General features: G+C 34.8%; 1 protein-coding gene across 1 annotated transcript in view; it reads right to left on the bottom strand.

The window, feature by feature from the left end:
- The window catches only part of Zc3h6 (zinc finger CCCH-type containing 6), a 58,174-nt gene that overhangs the window by 22,240 nt on the left and 18,234 nt on the right, over positions 1–17,700 (bottom strand). The window contains exons 2-3 of the mRNA XM_015499763.2: positions 15,431–15,611; positions 7,915–8,037 (exon numbers count right to left, since the gene is read on the bottom strand). Of these exons, the coding sequence (XP_015355249.2) occupies positions 7,915–8,037; positions 15,431–15,611 (304 nt within the window). The remainder of the gene's footprint in view (positions 1–7,914; positions 8,038–15,430; positions 15,612–17,700) is intronic.

Genomic DNA, 17,700 nt, shown 5'->3' with positions numbered 1-17,700 from the left:
AAAAAAAAAAAAAAAAAAAAAGGAAATAACAAGTGATCACAGTGTTGGCAAGGATGTGGAGAAGTTTACATTACTAATGGAGCTCTAAATGTTTTTCTCTGCTGAGAATAGTTTAGCACTTCCTTAGAAAGTTAAACATAGAATAACCATATGAGGGTTTTCAAAATGGGGGACTAGAGGAGGTGGCTTTCCTGGCTGCTCCATGGGGTGAAACCAAGAAGGTAGACAGGCAGCTTCTCAGCAAGGTGGATAAATTTTAAAAAGGGTGGGGGAACTTTATTAGAATTAAAAATTGGATATTCAAGGCAGATCAGGGACTCAGGAGGTTGGATATAATAAAATAAGGAGACATCCCCAGCAGCACAGTCACTCCTGTGGCTGGGTCAGAAGCACCAGCCAGAGAAGTCCCTCCACAGCACAGTGGAGTGATAAGGGAATTAAAGGAACTTGCATTTTAGGGAGCACTGAGATCAGGGACACTGTCTGACTAAACTGAGAGGTGCACTGCACAATATCCTAATGTGGGAAGGAGCCACCATCTCTCCAAATGGCCTGAAGAGCACAAAGGAAGGATCCATTTTGCATAGGGGACTAAGAATTGGGTCCCCTATCACAGGAGTAGATCCCAGGGGTATAGTCTTCCAGCATGGATAGGCAATTACTCGGCCTTGGAGGCGTGCTGATTTAAAATCTCCAGACCAAGTGACATTCAACAAAGGGCTTGGAGCCCACCTTAGCATAACCCTGCCTCCAGGAATCCCACCTACAGGATTACCTCTCTCCAGCAATCTGGAGGGTGGAGCATCATACTCCAGATGACCCCACCTAAAATGGCTGAGAAGCTGAAAATCTTTTAAACTGCAACAGAAAGAATTTTTTTTTTAACTTTTCATTGAGATTTTCTCTCTCTCTCTCCCTCCCTCTCTCTCTCTCTCTCCCCTCTGTTTAATTGTGACCTTAATGGTTCATAGATATTTACAAATACTCATTTTTTTCATTTCTAGCATTTTTGAAGCCAGTTATTTTTCATGGATCACTCTGTCAAGGACTAGGATGTTTGATGAGTATATTTTAGTTTTGTTTTATTTCTTTTATTTTTAATTTTTTAAATTTTTACTTTATTTTTCTCTTACCTGTTTTCCTTGATTCTCTTTCACTCTTTTCTTACACTAACAGCCAATTTCCATTGTTGTTGTTTTCAGTCTTCCTTTAATTTTTTACTTCGATCTTCTCTATCCTCCCTCCTTCATCACATCCTATATCACTTCTGTTCTCTCCTTGTCCATCATTTAAAATTATAAACGCTTTTGCAAAATTGCTATTTTTATTGTAGGCAATAACTGATCATATAATTTGTTTACTGTCACAATTAATAGTCTAGATGCCATAGCAGCAACTATTTGGTTTAATACTGTATATTCTTTGCTTTGTTTGTTGTTATTATTTGTCTCCCCCTAAACAGTGAGGTACTAGAAACCCTCAGGGACACTAACAGATCCATACTGTTAGATGGGTAGCCACACAAACAATAATAAAAAACAAGGGAACAAATCATCCCCCCAAAACCAAGATATTCTAATAACAGAATCCATCCATACCACAGTATAAAAAATATCATAGAAGAAATTTAGAATGTACATAGTTAAATTGATTTGTGAAGTAAAGGACAATATACAGAGAGAAATAGAAAATACAGGAAGTGAAAGATCACTTCAATGAAGAGAAATTCTGGGAAAAAAACAAGCAGAAATCCTTGAAATTAAGGAATTAATAAACCAAATTAAAAATTCAATTGAAAGCATCACCAACAGACTAGATTACTTGAAAGACAGAATTTCAGGGAATGAAGACAAAATATATAATCTTGAAAACAAGGTTGATCATGGAGAAATGATGTTAAGAGACTATGAACAGAACTTCCAAGAAATATCAGATAACCCAAAAAGAACAAATTAAAAATTTATTAGGATAAATGAAAGCTCAAAGATACAAACAAAAGGAATGTACAATCTTTTCAATGAAATAATATCAGAAAATTTCCCAAACTAAAGAATGAAATGAAAAATCAAATCCAGGAGGCTTACAGGATCCCAAATATGCAAAATTACAAAAGACCCACACAAAGGCACATCATTATGATAATGCCTAACATAGAATAAGATAAAGAATAACAAAGAATAAGGATAAAATTTTAAAGGTTGCCAGAGAAAAATGACAGGTAACATTTAAAGGGAAACCAATCTGGACCTCAGATGATCTCTCAACCCAGACCCTTAAAGCTAGGAGGTCTTAGAATAATATATACCAAGCTCTGAAGGAAAATGGATACCAGCCAAGAATACTATGCTCAGCAAAATTAAGCTTAAGAATTGATGATGGGCTGGGAATGTGGCTTAAGCGGTAGTGCACTCGTCTGGCATGCGCGGGGCACTGGGTTCGATCCTCAGCACCACATTAAAAAAAAAAAGTAAAATAAAGATGTTGTGTTCACCAAAAAACTAAAAAAATAAATATTAAAAAAAATCTCTCTCTTTAAAAAAAAAAAAAGAATTGATGATGAAATAAAATATAAACCTTCCATGATAAACAAGTTAAAAGAATTCACAACTAAAAAGCCTGCACTGCAAAACATAATAAGACATTTCATGAAGAAGAAATGAAAAATAAAAGTGAAAACCTGAAAAGGGACGAACTACATTAAAAGAACAGTGAGTTACTGGAGAAACTAATTCAAATTAAAAACAGAAATAAATTAAAATGACAGGGAATAAAAATCATATCTCAATAATAACATTGATAGTAAATGTCCTAAATTTATCAATCAAAAGACACAGACTGGCAAATTGGATTAAAAACAAGACCCAACAATATGCTGTCTCCAAGAGACTCACCTCATGGGCAAAGACATACACAGACTGAAAGTAAAAGGATGAGAAAAACATCATTCACATGGATCTCATAAACAAGCAGGGGTTTCTTTCTTTCTTTTTTTTAATAGCTTTATTTTATTTATTTATTTTATGTGGTACTGAGAATCAAACGCAGGGCATTGCACATATTAGGTGAATGCTCTACCGCTGAGCTACAACCCCAGCCCCACAAGTAGGGATTTCTATCATCATATCAGATATGATGGACTTCAAGCCAAAGTTAATCAGAAGGGACAAAGAAGGACATTTCATGGTGCTTAAGGGAACTATATATCAACCAGACATAACCATCATAAATATTTGTGCCCCAAAGAATGAAGCATCTACATACATCAAAAAAATCCTTCTCGGGGCTGGGGTTGTGGCTCAGCGGTAGAGCGCTTGCCTGGCATGCGCGAGGCCCTGGGTTCGATCCTCAACACCCACATAAAAATAAATAAACAAACAAAATAAAGGTATTGTGTCTAACCAAAAAATAAATATAAAAAAAAAAAATCCTTCTCAATTTCAAGAAGCAAATAGACCACAACATATTAATACTGGGTGACTTTAACACACCTCTGTCACCACTGGATAGATCCTCCAAACAAAAACTAAATAAAGAAGCGATAGAACTAAAAAAAAAATACAATTAATTTAGACTTAACAGACATATATAGAATATTTCATCCATCAATGACTAAATACCCAATGACTGAATACACTTTCTTCTCAGCAGTACATGGATCCTTCTCCAAAACAGATCATATCTTAGGCCACAAAGCAACAATTAGCAAATACAAAAACATATTTAAAAGATAGTACACCATGATCAAGTGAGGTTTATCCCAGGGATGCAAAGTTCGTTCAATGTACGGAAATCAATAAACATAATTTATCACATCAATAGACTTAAAGACAAGAATCACATGATTGTCTTAAAAGATGCAGAAAAAGCATTTGACAAAATACAGCATCAATTCATGCTCAAAACACTAGAAAAACTAGGGATAACAGAAACATATCTCAACATTGTAAAAGCTATATATGCTAAGCCCAAGGCCAACATCATTCTAAATGGAGAAAAATTTAAAGCATTCCATTTAAAAACTGGAACAAGACAGGGATGCCCTCTTTTATCACTTCTATTCCTGGAAACTCTAACCAGAGCAATTAGAAAATAGAAATTAAAGGGATACATATAGGAAAGGAAGAATTCAAACTATCCCTATTTGCTGATGACATGACTCTATATTTAGAAGACCCAAAAAAACTCCACCAGAAAACATCTAGCAAATTAGAAAATTCAGCAAATTAGCAAAATATAAATTCAGCAAATTAGCAGAATATAAAATTAACACTCATAAATCAATTGCATTCCTATATATATATATAGGAATGCAATTGATTTATGAGTGTTATAAGTGATGAGTGACTTGATAGAGAAATTAGGAAAATGATCCTATTCATAATAGCCTTAAAGAAAATAAAATAGTTGGGAATAAATGTAACAAAAGAGGTGAAAGACCTATACAATGAAAACTACAGAACACCAAAGACATTAAAGAAGACCTTACAAGATGCAAAGATTCTCCAAACACAGAGACAACCCCACATAAATACAGTATCTCATACTAGACAAGAGGTTCCATAAACACACATTGGAGAAAAGATAGCCTCTTCAACAAATGGTGCTGGGGAAACTGGAAATACATTTGTAATAAAATGAAGTTAGGGGCTGGGGATGTGGCTCAAGCGGTAGCGCGCTCGCCTGGCATGCGTGCGGTCCGGGTTCGATCCTCAACACCACATACAAACGAAGATGTTATGTCCGCCGAAAACTAAAAAATAAATATTAAAATAATAATAATAAAAAAAATAAAATAAAATGAAGTTAGAAGGGCTGGGGATATAGCTCAGTTGGTAGAGTGCTTGCCTTGCATGCACAAGGCCCTGGGTTCGATCCCCAGCACCACAAATTTTTTAAAAAATGAAGTTAGAGCCTTATCTCTCAACATGCACTAACCTCAACTCAAAGTGGATCACGGGTCTAGATATTAGACCAGCGACCTGTGCCTACTACAAGAAAAAGTAGGGGGCTGGGTCTGTGGCTCAGTGGCCGAGCACTTGCCCAGCATGTGTGAGGCACTGGATTTGATCCTCGGCACCACATTAAAAATAAATAAATAAATAAATAAAATAAAGGCATGCTGCCCATCTACAACTATGTTTAAAAAAAAAAAAAAAAGAAAAAGAAAAAGTAGGCCCAAATCTCCATCATGTCTGCTTAGGATCTGAATTCCTCAACAAGGCTCCTAAAGAGCAAGAATTAAAATCAAGAATCAATAAATGGTGGGGCCAGAGTTGTGGCTCAATGGTAGAGCACTTGCCTAGCATGTGTGAGGCACTGGGTTCAATCCCTGGGCATTACATAAACAAATAAAATAAAACCATTAAAAAAAAAAATCAGGGGCTGGGGTTGTGGCTCAGTGGTAGAGTACTTGCTTTGCACATGTGAGACCCAGGGTTCGATCCTCAGCACCACATAAAAATAAACAAAATAAAGACATTGTGCCCATGTATAACTAAAAAAGATTTTTAAAAAGAATCAATAAATGGTATTATACTAAAAAGTTTCTTCTCAGCAAAGGAAACAATTAATAATGTGAAGACAGAGCCTACAGAGTGGAAGAAAATCTTTACCACATGCATTTTAGATACAGCACCAATTTCCAGGATATATAAAGAACTCAGAAAACTTAACACCAAAAAAATAATAATAACCTAATCAATAAATGGGCTAAAGAATTGAACAGACCCTTCTCAGAAGATATATAATCAATTAACAAATATTTGAAAAAAAATGTTCAACATCTCTAGTAATTAGAGAAATGCAAATCAAAACTACTTTAAGATTTCATCTCACTCCAGTGAGATGAAATGGCAGTTATCAAGATTATGAGCAACAGTAACTGTTGGTGAGAATGTGGGGGGAAAAGCACATCCATACATTGCTGGTGGGACTACAAATTAGTGCAATCACTTTGGAAAGCAGTATGGAGATTCCTTAGAAAACTTGGAATGGAACCAAATGATTGGTCAATCCAACCATTTGACCCAGCTATGCCACTCCTTGGTCTATACCCAAAGGACTTAAAATCAGCAATACTATAGTGAAACACAGCCACATCAATGTTTATAGCAGATCAATTCACAATAGCTAAGCTGTGGAACCAACCTAGATGCCCTTCAAGAGATGACTGGAGAAAGAAACTGGTATATACACACATTGGAATATTTCTCAGCATTAAAAGAGAATAAAATCATGGCATTTGATGGTAAATGGATGGAGTTGGAAAAAATCATACTAAGCAAAGAAAGCCAATCCCAAAAAACCATAGGCCAAATGTTTTCTCGGATAAATGGATGCTGATCCATAATGGGGCAGGGAGAGCCTAGAAAGAATGGAGGAACTTTGGGTTAGGCATAGGGCGGGTGGGGAGGGATTGGGGGTAAGAAAGATGAGAGAATAAGATAGATATCATTACCTTAGGTACATGTATGATTGTAGAAATCTACATTGTGTACAACCTGAGAAATAAAAAGTTGTGCTCCATTTGTATACAATGAATCAAAATACATTCTGCTGACATGTATAACTAATTAGAACAAATTTTAAAAATAGCTCTTTCCCCCCTCAAAAAAAAAAAAAAACTACACTGAGATTTCATTTCATTCCCATCATAATGGCAACTATCAAGAATACAAGTAACAATAAATGTTGGCAAGGATGTAGTGAAAAGGGTACTCTCATACATTGTTGGTGGGACTGCAAATTGATGCAATCACTCTGGAAAGCAGTATGGAGATTCCTCAGAAAACTTGGAATAGAACCACCATTTGACTCAGTTATCCCACTCCTCAGCATACACCCAAAGGACTAAAAATCATCATACTATAGCCACATCAATATTCACAGCAGCTCAATTCACAATAGCTAAACTATGGAACCAACCTAGGTGCCTTTCAATAGATAAATGGATAAGAAAAAATGTGGTACATACATACAATGGAATATTAGTCAGCCATAAAAAATAAAATTATGGCATTTGCTAGTAAATGGGTGGAACTAGAACTGCTAAGTGAAATAAGCCAATCTCAAAAAACCAAAAGCTGAATGTTCTTTCTGATATGGGGATGCTGACTCACAAAAGGCTGGTGGGGGTGGGCAGTGGAGGTTCACTGGATTGAACGTGGGGGAATAGGGGGAGGGGAAGAAAAGGGGGGATGGGAATGGAAAAGACAGTAGAATGAACTGAACATAACTTTCCTACGTTCATATAAGAATAAACAACCAATGTAACTTCCCCCAAGAATGGAAAGTTATACTTCACATATATATGATATGTCAAAATACATTCTATTGTCATGTGTAACTAAAAAAATAATAGGAAATAAAAGAATAACCATATAATCCAGCAATTACACTCCTAGGTATAGGTACACACCCCCAACGAACTGAAAGTCTGAAGGGAATTTCTACCTACATATTCATAAGCAGCAATGACTCACAATAGCCAAAAGATGAAAACAATTGTCCATTGATGGATCAATGGATAAACCAAATGTTATATACACACAATATTATTTGCCTTTAAAAAGAATGAAATTTTGATACATGCTAAAACATGGATGGACCTTGAAAATATGCTAAATGAATAAAGCCAGGCAGAAATGGTTAAATACTGTAAGATTTCATATATATATATAAGGTAAATCCATACAGTTAAAATAGTGGTTATCAGGGGCTGGAAGCAAGGGGGAATTGGTTAATGGGTATAGAATTTCCACTTAGGATGATCAAAAAGTTCTGCAGATGGATAGTGGTGATGATTATTAGACAACATTGTGAATTATACTGAACACCACTAAATTTTACACTTAAAATGATTAAAATGGTATATTTTAGGTCATCTATGTTTTATCACAATAAAAAAGGCAATACCTGAGAAAATGGAATGTCATAATCCCTGTAGAAACCAGTTCTTTTTTTGTGAGAACTTTCTGTATGTTCCACATCTGAATCAAGACTGTAGTCTGAACTATCATCACTAGATGGGGAATTATGCTGAAGGGAAGGAAAAAAATGCGTTACATTTGCAAAAAGAAGAAAATTTAATAATTAACATATAAGCTTTAGCCAGATGTGCCAACAAGTAGGTCATAGTGTTCTGGTAGACTCTTAAGTATAACTGAAAAGTCTTTTCCACAGGCCACCAGCACCCCAACTTCTCTGAGATTTTCTGGGGAAAAGTATTTCTTCCTCTGTTTATAAAAGTATTTTTTTCATCATCCCTTTGGCCCAAGGACTTCAAACAGAAGTCATTTGGGCTCTAAAATTATCTTATACTTAAGCTAATCTTAAAGGAAGTAAAACCGGTTCCTCATAACCAAAAGGGGTCACAGAACACAAGTAGGAAATAGATTAATTTATTTCTATGTAAAATGCCTTTACGGTTCTTATTCTATTGTGTGAGTACACTAAAATGAAGATATCAAAACAATGCAAATCACATATATGAAATAAACCTAGCCCGTAAAATTAACCAAAAGTGAAATGAAAGCAACAATTGATTATGATGGAAAAATAGTTTTCAAGTCTGAATGCAATTTCCAAAAGAGTCACCAAATCTCTTACATCTGGTCAAAATACTTACCTTTGCAAGTTGAGTACCCTCTTAAAAAGTTCTCAAAGTTTACAGCATGAAGACACTAAGCATGTATGTCCTCATTCCTGCATTCTCAGCATGTGGGTATAGTACAAAAGCAATGAAATTCTTTGTAAGTGAATTAATCTCTGATGCTCTTACAGAGGAAGATCTATTTTGCTCCTTTCCATTCTTAAATATTCTTTTAGAGAAAACAATCTACTTTCTTCACTCACTTTAGTTTTCTCTTTGTTGACTTGATAGGTGATATGGTGTACTTTTTTGAGAATTTTTGTGTTTCCTTTTATACCTCCTTTTGGTAAGAGTGCTGGGAATCCAACCTAGGGCTTGGCACATGCCCTAGGCTTGGCACAAGTTCTGCAATTGAGCTGCTATATGCCTAGTCCCTAACCCTCCTTTTTTGTGGTAAGAATATTGTTTTAGTTATTCGTTTAAGTATTTGAAACTACTGCTTTAACTTTTGTGATTTTACCTATAAAACACAGGTGAATTATTTCTTTCTATATATTTAGTTGGTAAGTACTAAAGTTTAAGGTCTAAATTATTTTTTTTTCTACAGAACTCTTTTTTTTTGGTACTGGGGATTGAATTCAGGGGCACTCCACCATCGAGGCACATCTCCAGCCCTATTTTTATATTTTATTTAGAGACAGGGTCTCACTGAGTTGCTTAGCCCCTTGCTATTGCTGAGGCCGGTTTTGAACTCAAGATCCTCCTATCTCAGCCTCCTGAGCCGCTGGGATTACAGGTGTGCGCCACCACACCTGGCTCTATAGAACTCTTAACATCATGTCACCTCATGATGAGTAAGGAGGGCAAATGACATACAATTCAAGGACTAACATGCAAGCCACACAATGACTCCGAAAGTATTCAAATAGTAACAGAAAGAATTTAAGCACTTAAATGACTTCCTCTAAACAGACCACCCTTTTCACACTTTTTTGCTTTGGTATTTTCTGTGCCTCTTTGGACAATCTTACCTGTCTTTGAAGATTTACCACAAACTTCCATCTAACAAAATATACTTACTGAAGGAAGTATAGCACACAGCAATTGATGAAGATATTTTGGAAAATTTTATAATACTGTAACAAAATGTTTGCCTTATGATATTAAGTAAAATGCAAATATAAAATAAACAGTATTATTTCCAATATCAAGGAAACAGAAAAATAACTGGAAAGAAATATACTAAAATGTTAATTAACACTGGTTACTCTAGTAGGTCATTATTTAATTTTTAAATAATTACCTTCATGTTACTTTGTAACACAATATAGTATACTATATTAATAGTATGATTAATAGTCAGCTGGATACCTGTAATCCCAGGAACTGAGGAAGCTGAGGCAGGAGGATAGTAAGTTTGAGGCCAGCCTCACTAACTTAGCAAGACCCTGTCTCAAAATAAAAGAAAATAAAAAGAGTTGGGGGTGTGGCTCAGTGATAAAGGTACTCTGGGTTAAATTCCTAGTATACCCCCCCAAAAAATAGGAATAAAAGATAAAAGAAAATGTATTCTGTACAAAATTCAAACAAACTGAAAAAAATGTCTCCTGGACTGTCTGCCTTATATCTCTCAGACATCCAGTCCACCCTGCATGATTAACTTTCCCAAAATGCCTATTGTGTAACATGCCTTCTCATCTGAAATGCTTCCCTCAGACTAGCACATCAATACCAGGCAGCTCTGTGTTTGTTTTCCAAGATCTCAAAATTTATCTACCTCCTTAAGTTCTGCCTCCTTTACAATGAGAACATATCTTAATCTAGCTCTTCTCGAGGGTTCCTTCATATATAAAATGCTCCTGCAAAATCTGGTCTGGCTAGTTCTTCCTCATCATTGGAATTATTTTCTCCTTTCTCTTCCTTTGAAATCTCATTTTTTTACATCAACTCCAATTCTTATTACTGTCTTCCTTTTCTTATTGTAGTGCATGCTCGTGTGCAGGCGCACGTTCTGAACCAAACGATTAGCACAATGCCAGATGTCTTCCCTATATCTCTATGCCATGGGAGTTAGCACATTATACACTGTTTGATTTGTTTTTTGTGATAATGGGCATTGAACACAAGGGTGCTCTACCACTGAGCTATATCTCTAGCCCTTTATATTTTTCACTTTGAAATAGGGTCTAAATTGTCAAGGCTCAAACTTGCCTCAGCCTCCCAAATTACTGGGATTATATTGTGTGCACCACCATATCTGGCTGATAATTGTTTTATGTTTATAATCTGTCCCCCTAATCTCACCAAATACAATCAAGTCAGAATTATGCATTTTCCTTCTTCTTTCATCAAAGTTTTTACCATAACATTAGCCAACAATTTTTTATGTACTACCTGTCTAGTTCAGACTAGTTGAAAATTTAAGACAAATAAACAAACAAATCTTATAGGGAGGAAGTTTATTAAGTTGACCAAAGGTAAAGAGACCAGGGACTAGCAAGAGTGTCCCCTGAGGAAGAGGCACTGACATCAGGATAGTCTTCTCTGCCTTCCTACCCTGAGCTTGTGTGACCTTCTAGTAACCTTGTGTAACCTTCTAGTAACCTTGTGTAACCTTCTAGCTTGTCTAACCCCAACAAAGGAAAGAAAAAAATACTCTTCCACAGCAGCCAATAGTGGAGTCCTAGACTGCAAACAAAAAAAGCATACTGGTACAATTTCCTAGTATGCGTCTAACAAAAGTTATAGATTTTCTAGCAAGATGGATTGCCAGATTGCACTCTCTATATTAACAGTGGTATAACTGTCGTTGCTTTCTTATGCAAGATCAAAAAAAATGTGGTGTATACTTTGAACCAACAGGTAGGATTTGTGAATTCAGTAGAAATGGATCCTCTTTACGCCACATGGAATTTGTGCTTTTTGTCCCTGAAATTTTAAGGTTCTTCTGGGCCTCAGGTCTTAGACTAAGGGGCAGAAAAGAGTACAGACTCTTAATTGAAAAGGCACAGTAAAGTCTTTCTTCTTAGCCTGGTGCGGTGGTGCATGCCTGTTATCCCAGTGGCTTGGGAGTCTGGAGCAGAAGGATCTCAAGTTCAAAGCCAGCCTCGGCAACACAGTGAGACCCTGTCTCTAAATACAAAATGTGGCTGGGGATGTGGCTCAGTAGTTGAGTGCCTCTGAGTTGAATTCCTGGTACCCCCCACCAAGTCTTTATTTTTTTTACATTTTTTATGTAGGAAAGCTAATTTATTCCTTAATGTTCTATGACCTTGGATCATAGTTAAGAAAATTTCTTCACCCTTCACTCCCAGGTATTATAAGATCTACAACTATGCTTTATTCTATCACTTACATAACTACTATTTTTTAACATTTAAATATTTGATCTACCTGGAGTTTATCCTAATGTTAAGAACTGATTCTGCTTTTATGTTCATATCATTACCTAATTCTCGCAGCACTACTTATTTTAAAATTCATTATTTTTCTTTCTGTCTCTCTGACTATCTAAGGTATCTGCCTATTTATTTAAAGTGCTGGGGGTTGAACCAGGGCCTTATACATACTAAGCAAATGCTGTACCCCGAGCTACATCCCCTACCCCCAAATCCATCTTTTTATGCTAGTTTGAGGTGCTCCTCTGTCATATATGACATTTGCACGTGTATTAGGTCCATTTCTGAGTTTTCTTTTTCGTCCATTGGCCTATCTTTCTCCATGCACCAATATCGGGCAAATTATTCAATAACAAGGGCTTTGTTATGCTTTAATATGTTAGGATCACCCCACATAGTCTTCTTTCTCATGTTTTCTTATTTATTCTTGGGTGATAGTTTTATAATCCACAAATTCTTTAATACTCCTCCATTCAAAAAGTAGGGATTAATTCCTCTCCCCTTGATTATGGGCTAGTTTTAGTAACTCAGTTCTAAAAAAATATAACATGTCAAAAAGTGATGGTATATCACTTCTCGTATTAGGTTATAAAAAGACTGTAGGTTTGATCTCAGGTATTCTCTCTTCTTCTCTCTCACTCTTGTTTCAATGGCTCTGGGGAAAACCAGCTATCATCCTGAGGGTGTTGAAGCAGTTTTTGGCAAGACCCTATGGCAAGAGATTATAGGATCTTTGAAGGTTTGGGAAAAAAAATCCTTTCTTGAAAATATTTGGCCCTTATATTTCTTAGTAGGAGAGATTATGAACTAAATTCTTCAAAAAAGTCCATTAGACTTTTTGACTCTCTGAAATCAACTTTGTAAGGTATATTTTTCTAGAAAATTATCCATTTCATCTTGGTTTATTTTCATAAAATTATACAAATAAATTTCTTATAGTTTTAATTTCCTCTTTTTATCTAACTTTATTTTTATCTAATTTTTCTTTTCCTTTTTTTCTTGACCAGTTTGGCCAATGACATATGTTTTGTCTTTTTTTAAGACCTATTATTTTTTCATTCTAACTCATAAAGTTCTGTTTGTAACTTTAGTACTTTCTGTTTTATTTTCCCTTTATTGTTTTTCAACTTGGGAACTTAGCTGATCTTTTTGTTTCTTCATTTTTATTGCTATGAACACTTAATGCTATAATTTTTTTTTAGAGAGAGAGAGAGAGAAAGAGAGAGAGAGAATTTTAATATTTATTTTTTAAAATTTTCAGCGAACACAACATCTTTGTTTGTATGTGGTGCTGAGGATCGAACCTGGGCCGCATGAATGCCAGGCGAGCGTGCTACCGCTTGAGCCACATCCCCAGCCCAATGCTATAATTTTTATTCTGATAATTATAGTTAATAACTATAAGATGACAACAATTTTATACTGATTACTACATATTCTTCAGTTTTTCCATTCTTTAGGAATGAATAAATGAATAAACAGATGGACAATGCCAGTGCTGCTAATTACAGTCATAATGTTCTAATACACTAAATTCTGCCCCTTTTATAGTCATCATTTATTCTTGGTTTCACAGATAAATATTTGTGTGCATGTAGTAGGCTGATCCTACCCATCCCCAAGTGATTTCGGTTATCTGAATTTGTTTTCTAGCAGATTTGCATGGCAACAATATTTCCTGAGTTCTTGCACATACACTCTGTCCGAGAACTGTACATTTGAAGGGCAGTATTCTAACTGGATATAAAATCCCCAGCTTGCATTTTATTACCTTATTTAAATTTGTCAATCCAACAGAAGATAAATGGATTGACAAATTTTTAAAAACGTCTATATATAGATTCTTATTTTCTTTCTTTAATAATGGCCTTGGGGTTTTGTGTTATTGTTGTTGTTGTTTTGTTGTTGTTGTTGTTGTTTTGCTTGAATGGCCAAGGAATTCTTTTTTCCAATTCTATTTTTTTGTTTAGTCATAGTTCATATTATTTTCCTAATTTTTTAACATTCTGAAATATTGGATTAAATGGTTTTGTATGCTTGTCGGCATTCTTTCTTTTCCAAAGGAACATTATTCTCTCATTTTTCTTGTAACAATTTCTCTGGAATATGACCAGAGTCCTGTCTTGATTCTCATGTAAAAGAATGCATGGGATGAGCCAAGAAAGATTCCCTAGAGTCAAGCCTTTGGGGCTGCCTCTTCTGTTGTCAATGCAAAGTATTAAGAACACAATCAAGTGTCCTCTGAGACATGCTTCTTCCATCTCCTTCCCCATCATTTCCTTCTTTGGCCCTGGTGTGTTTGTGACTCAATTTAGATTCTACTCTCAACAGTTGCCTTCTCAGTGTGAGGCTCTGTTCTAGGAAAGGGATTTGGTTGATTAGTATGAGGAATTAATTAGGCCCACTTCAGCACCATCCAATTTTCTGTCGTCACCTGATATTCAAGTGTGAACTAGAATCACAAAGCCCTGAATGTTTTTCTGTTGCTGCTCTCATACAGATCCATGAGATTCCAGTGTTGAGCAGGGACCCCTCCACTTGAGATGGCAGTTTGTTTCCTGGGAGTTCCTTGACCTTCTCTCTGCTCTGTTTCACACAGTTGCTGACTCTATACTGGTCTTATTGCTGTCTGTATGGTTTGGCTATTTGTATTTTTGAGGTTTGTGGGGATAACTTGTTATTTTATTTTGCCAATGAGTTTTTAGTTTTGTTTTACTAATTGCAATGGGGGAAATTCAGGGAGTTTTTAAAACTACCCCACCACTGCTGCCAGGATAGGATCCCTTCTTCCCAGTCCAAACTCACATTATTTTCCATCAAGCAAGTTATTGTTTTCTTGATAGCACTTGTTTTTCATTTATTTATCACCTTTCTCCTTACCATTTTTCTATAAAAGCAAACAGTTTGAATCACCACTCTAACCCTGGCATATAACAGGCTTCCACAGTAAGCACGGAATAATACACATGGATAATCCACACGAACGAATGAACAGACAGACAATGCCAGTGCTGCTAATCCACATTTGCAGAGCATAAAATTTTATTTTCTTAACCTTCTATTATCCTTGCCTACAATCACTCATCCAGAAGAGATTATATTTTAATCTGAATTAAGCGGGGGTTAGATTTACCTTTTTTTTTTTTAATTTAACCTTTATTTATTTATTTTTTTAATGTGGTACTTAGGATTAAACCCAGGGCCTCACATGTGCTAGGCAAGTGCTCTACCACTGGCCACAACCCTAGCACTACCTTGATTATTTTTTGAATCTCTAAAATAATTCATAAAATATTTATGCTTAGAAAATGTGTTACTCAATTAAATAAAAATATATAATCCATATATTTTACAAAGAAAATAGACAATGGATTATATTTTCTAATTTTCAGTATATTATATTTTATTAAAAATTGTCAAAAGAACAGTGTGTACAACTAACCTTATGTTTCTCACGTTTTCTCCTTTTGGATTTCTTCTTCTCTCTTTCTTTCTTGTGTTTTTTTCTTGATTTTCTGTAGGATTTCTCATTTTTCTGTTTTTCATCCTCTTTTGCTTCATGCTCTTGTGTTTCTTCAAATCCTGCATCATCTATTTCACCATCTTCTAATTCATCATCTTCTCTATACAAGACAATGAAAATTTAATTTTCAAATGTCAGTTCTAAAATAAATCTTATAGAAATATTTTCAAAAGAAAAAAAAAGCATGTGTCAAGAATTTAAGATATATTCATTTTGATAATGGACTGAAAGTCATGTTCCATCAAGGGCCTGAGAGTAAATATTTTTATATTTGCAAGCCATATATTTTCTGTTGCAAATTCACTGTCTTCTTTTTTTTTTTTTTTTTTTTTTTTTTNTTTTTTTTTTTTTTTTTTTTGGTGCTGGATTGAACCCAGGGCCTTGTGCATGAGAGGGAAGTAACTCTACCAACTGAGCTATATACCCAGCCCTCATCTTCTTCTTTTAAAAAAAAAAAAAAAAAAACTTGAGAAATATAAGAACCATTCCCAATAGCCAAAGTCTGCCAAACTCTAATTTAGATTAAGATCACTGACTCTCCCCAAAATAATGAATGAACAATGAATACAGTACTATCCCAAAGTATTACAATAGTTACCATCTACTACAATACCTTCAAGAGGCAAAAAAAAAAAAAAGCTAAAATAAAATACTTGAGGAAACACTCTAAATACAAGAAAGTATTTTTAACTTAGTGACCCATATGCAGCAGAATAGCTTTAAAGTAAATTAAATTCGATATTTTAAAATAAATTCAATGGATATTTCTTAACAAAGTAAACTTCAATAAGCAAGCAAATTTAATACATAATAAGTAATAAAACCAAGCTACAAAAGAAGAATTATTAATTCCTCTTTTGAATTATCTTGAAGACTTAAAAAATAATCCAGTAAATCTTAATGCATATATTAAAAGAGACAATAAATCTGTAAAAAATATTCACAGTAAAATTTTACATTTAATTCCACTTTCCAAATACTAGTATCTTTGCTATTTTGGAAGTTGAATCTTAGAAACTGACTTTTCATGTTGATTATGAAATTTTTATAGTTAATAGAAGACAAAATGTTTATTATTTTAAATGCAAATAAACCAACTGATATAATTGGAAGATGAATACATAAAACAATTTTAACACTTACTCATGCTTCCATACACTACAGTTTGAAAAGCTACAAACTACAAATAGTACATGCTGGTCTTTGTATAACTGGAAGCAAATGAGAAATACCCAAACTATGGTGTGTACATTTTAAAGATAATTTAAAATTACTTGAAACATGTAATTTCTAAAATGCAAAATTGGTCATGTCACTCTTCAGCTAAACATCTTCAATAATACCTCAAATTTGGGAATAGAATAAGTAGACTCAATAAGACAGATCAAGAGCTGATAACTGTGGGGTGTGTCTATGAGGATTCATTTTACTATTCTTTATCTGTTTAAGTTTTGTATAATAAAAAGAATCTTCACTGGTTCCTTTCTGGACTGAGGATATTGAATCTCCTTTTTATAACTGAGTTTCTGCTTATCCAGTTACTTTCCATTCCTCAAGTCCCCAAGCCTTAAACTTTGTCTAAAAACTCACTACCCTGCTCATCTCAGTATCCACCCATATCTGGTCACCTGGCTAATACTAACAGAATACTTAGGACCCAGCTTACAGTTTAGATGTTATTTCCGCTAAGATACCTCCTTATCACCCAGGTTTAGGTGAAATACTCCATTCTAAGCACCCCCTAATAACCCTCCATTTCTCTTATCCCTGCACTCTGCACATTATGTTCAAATGCCTTGTTTATTGGTTGGTAAATGTGGGGTACATATGCAGCCCTACCATCTAGCATGGTACCCCTTCTGTTTACTGAATGACTGAATGTATAATATCCATTACTTTTGCATTCTAGAACAAGTACATAATTCCACCCTTAAGTAAATGTTATAATTTTTCCCAGTTTCTATTAAAAAATCAAGATGGACTTGAAAATTTCTTGTGAAGCAGGCTTGGCATTCTGTTTAATAAAAATGTTCTGAACTTTTATAAAACTCTAAAACTTTATGGCCCAAGAAAATCAGTGCATATAATCACCAAAAGACAATTATAAGAATGGTTTCAGCAGCTTTACTAATAATAGCAAATAATTTTAAATAACCCAAATCTCCATCAGCAGGTGAATAAATATATAA

Source organism: Marmota marmota, unplaced genomic scaffold (genome assembly GCF_001458135.2).
Source record: "Marmota marmota marmota unplaced genomic scaffold, marMar, whole genome shotgun sequence".
Lineage (NCBI taxonomy): Eukaryota > Metazoa > Chordata > Mammalia > Rodentia > Sciuridae > Marmota > Marmota marmota.
This window is presented reverse-complemented; position numbering and strand designations above follow the sequence as displayed.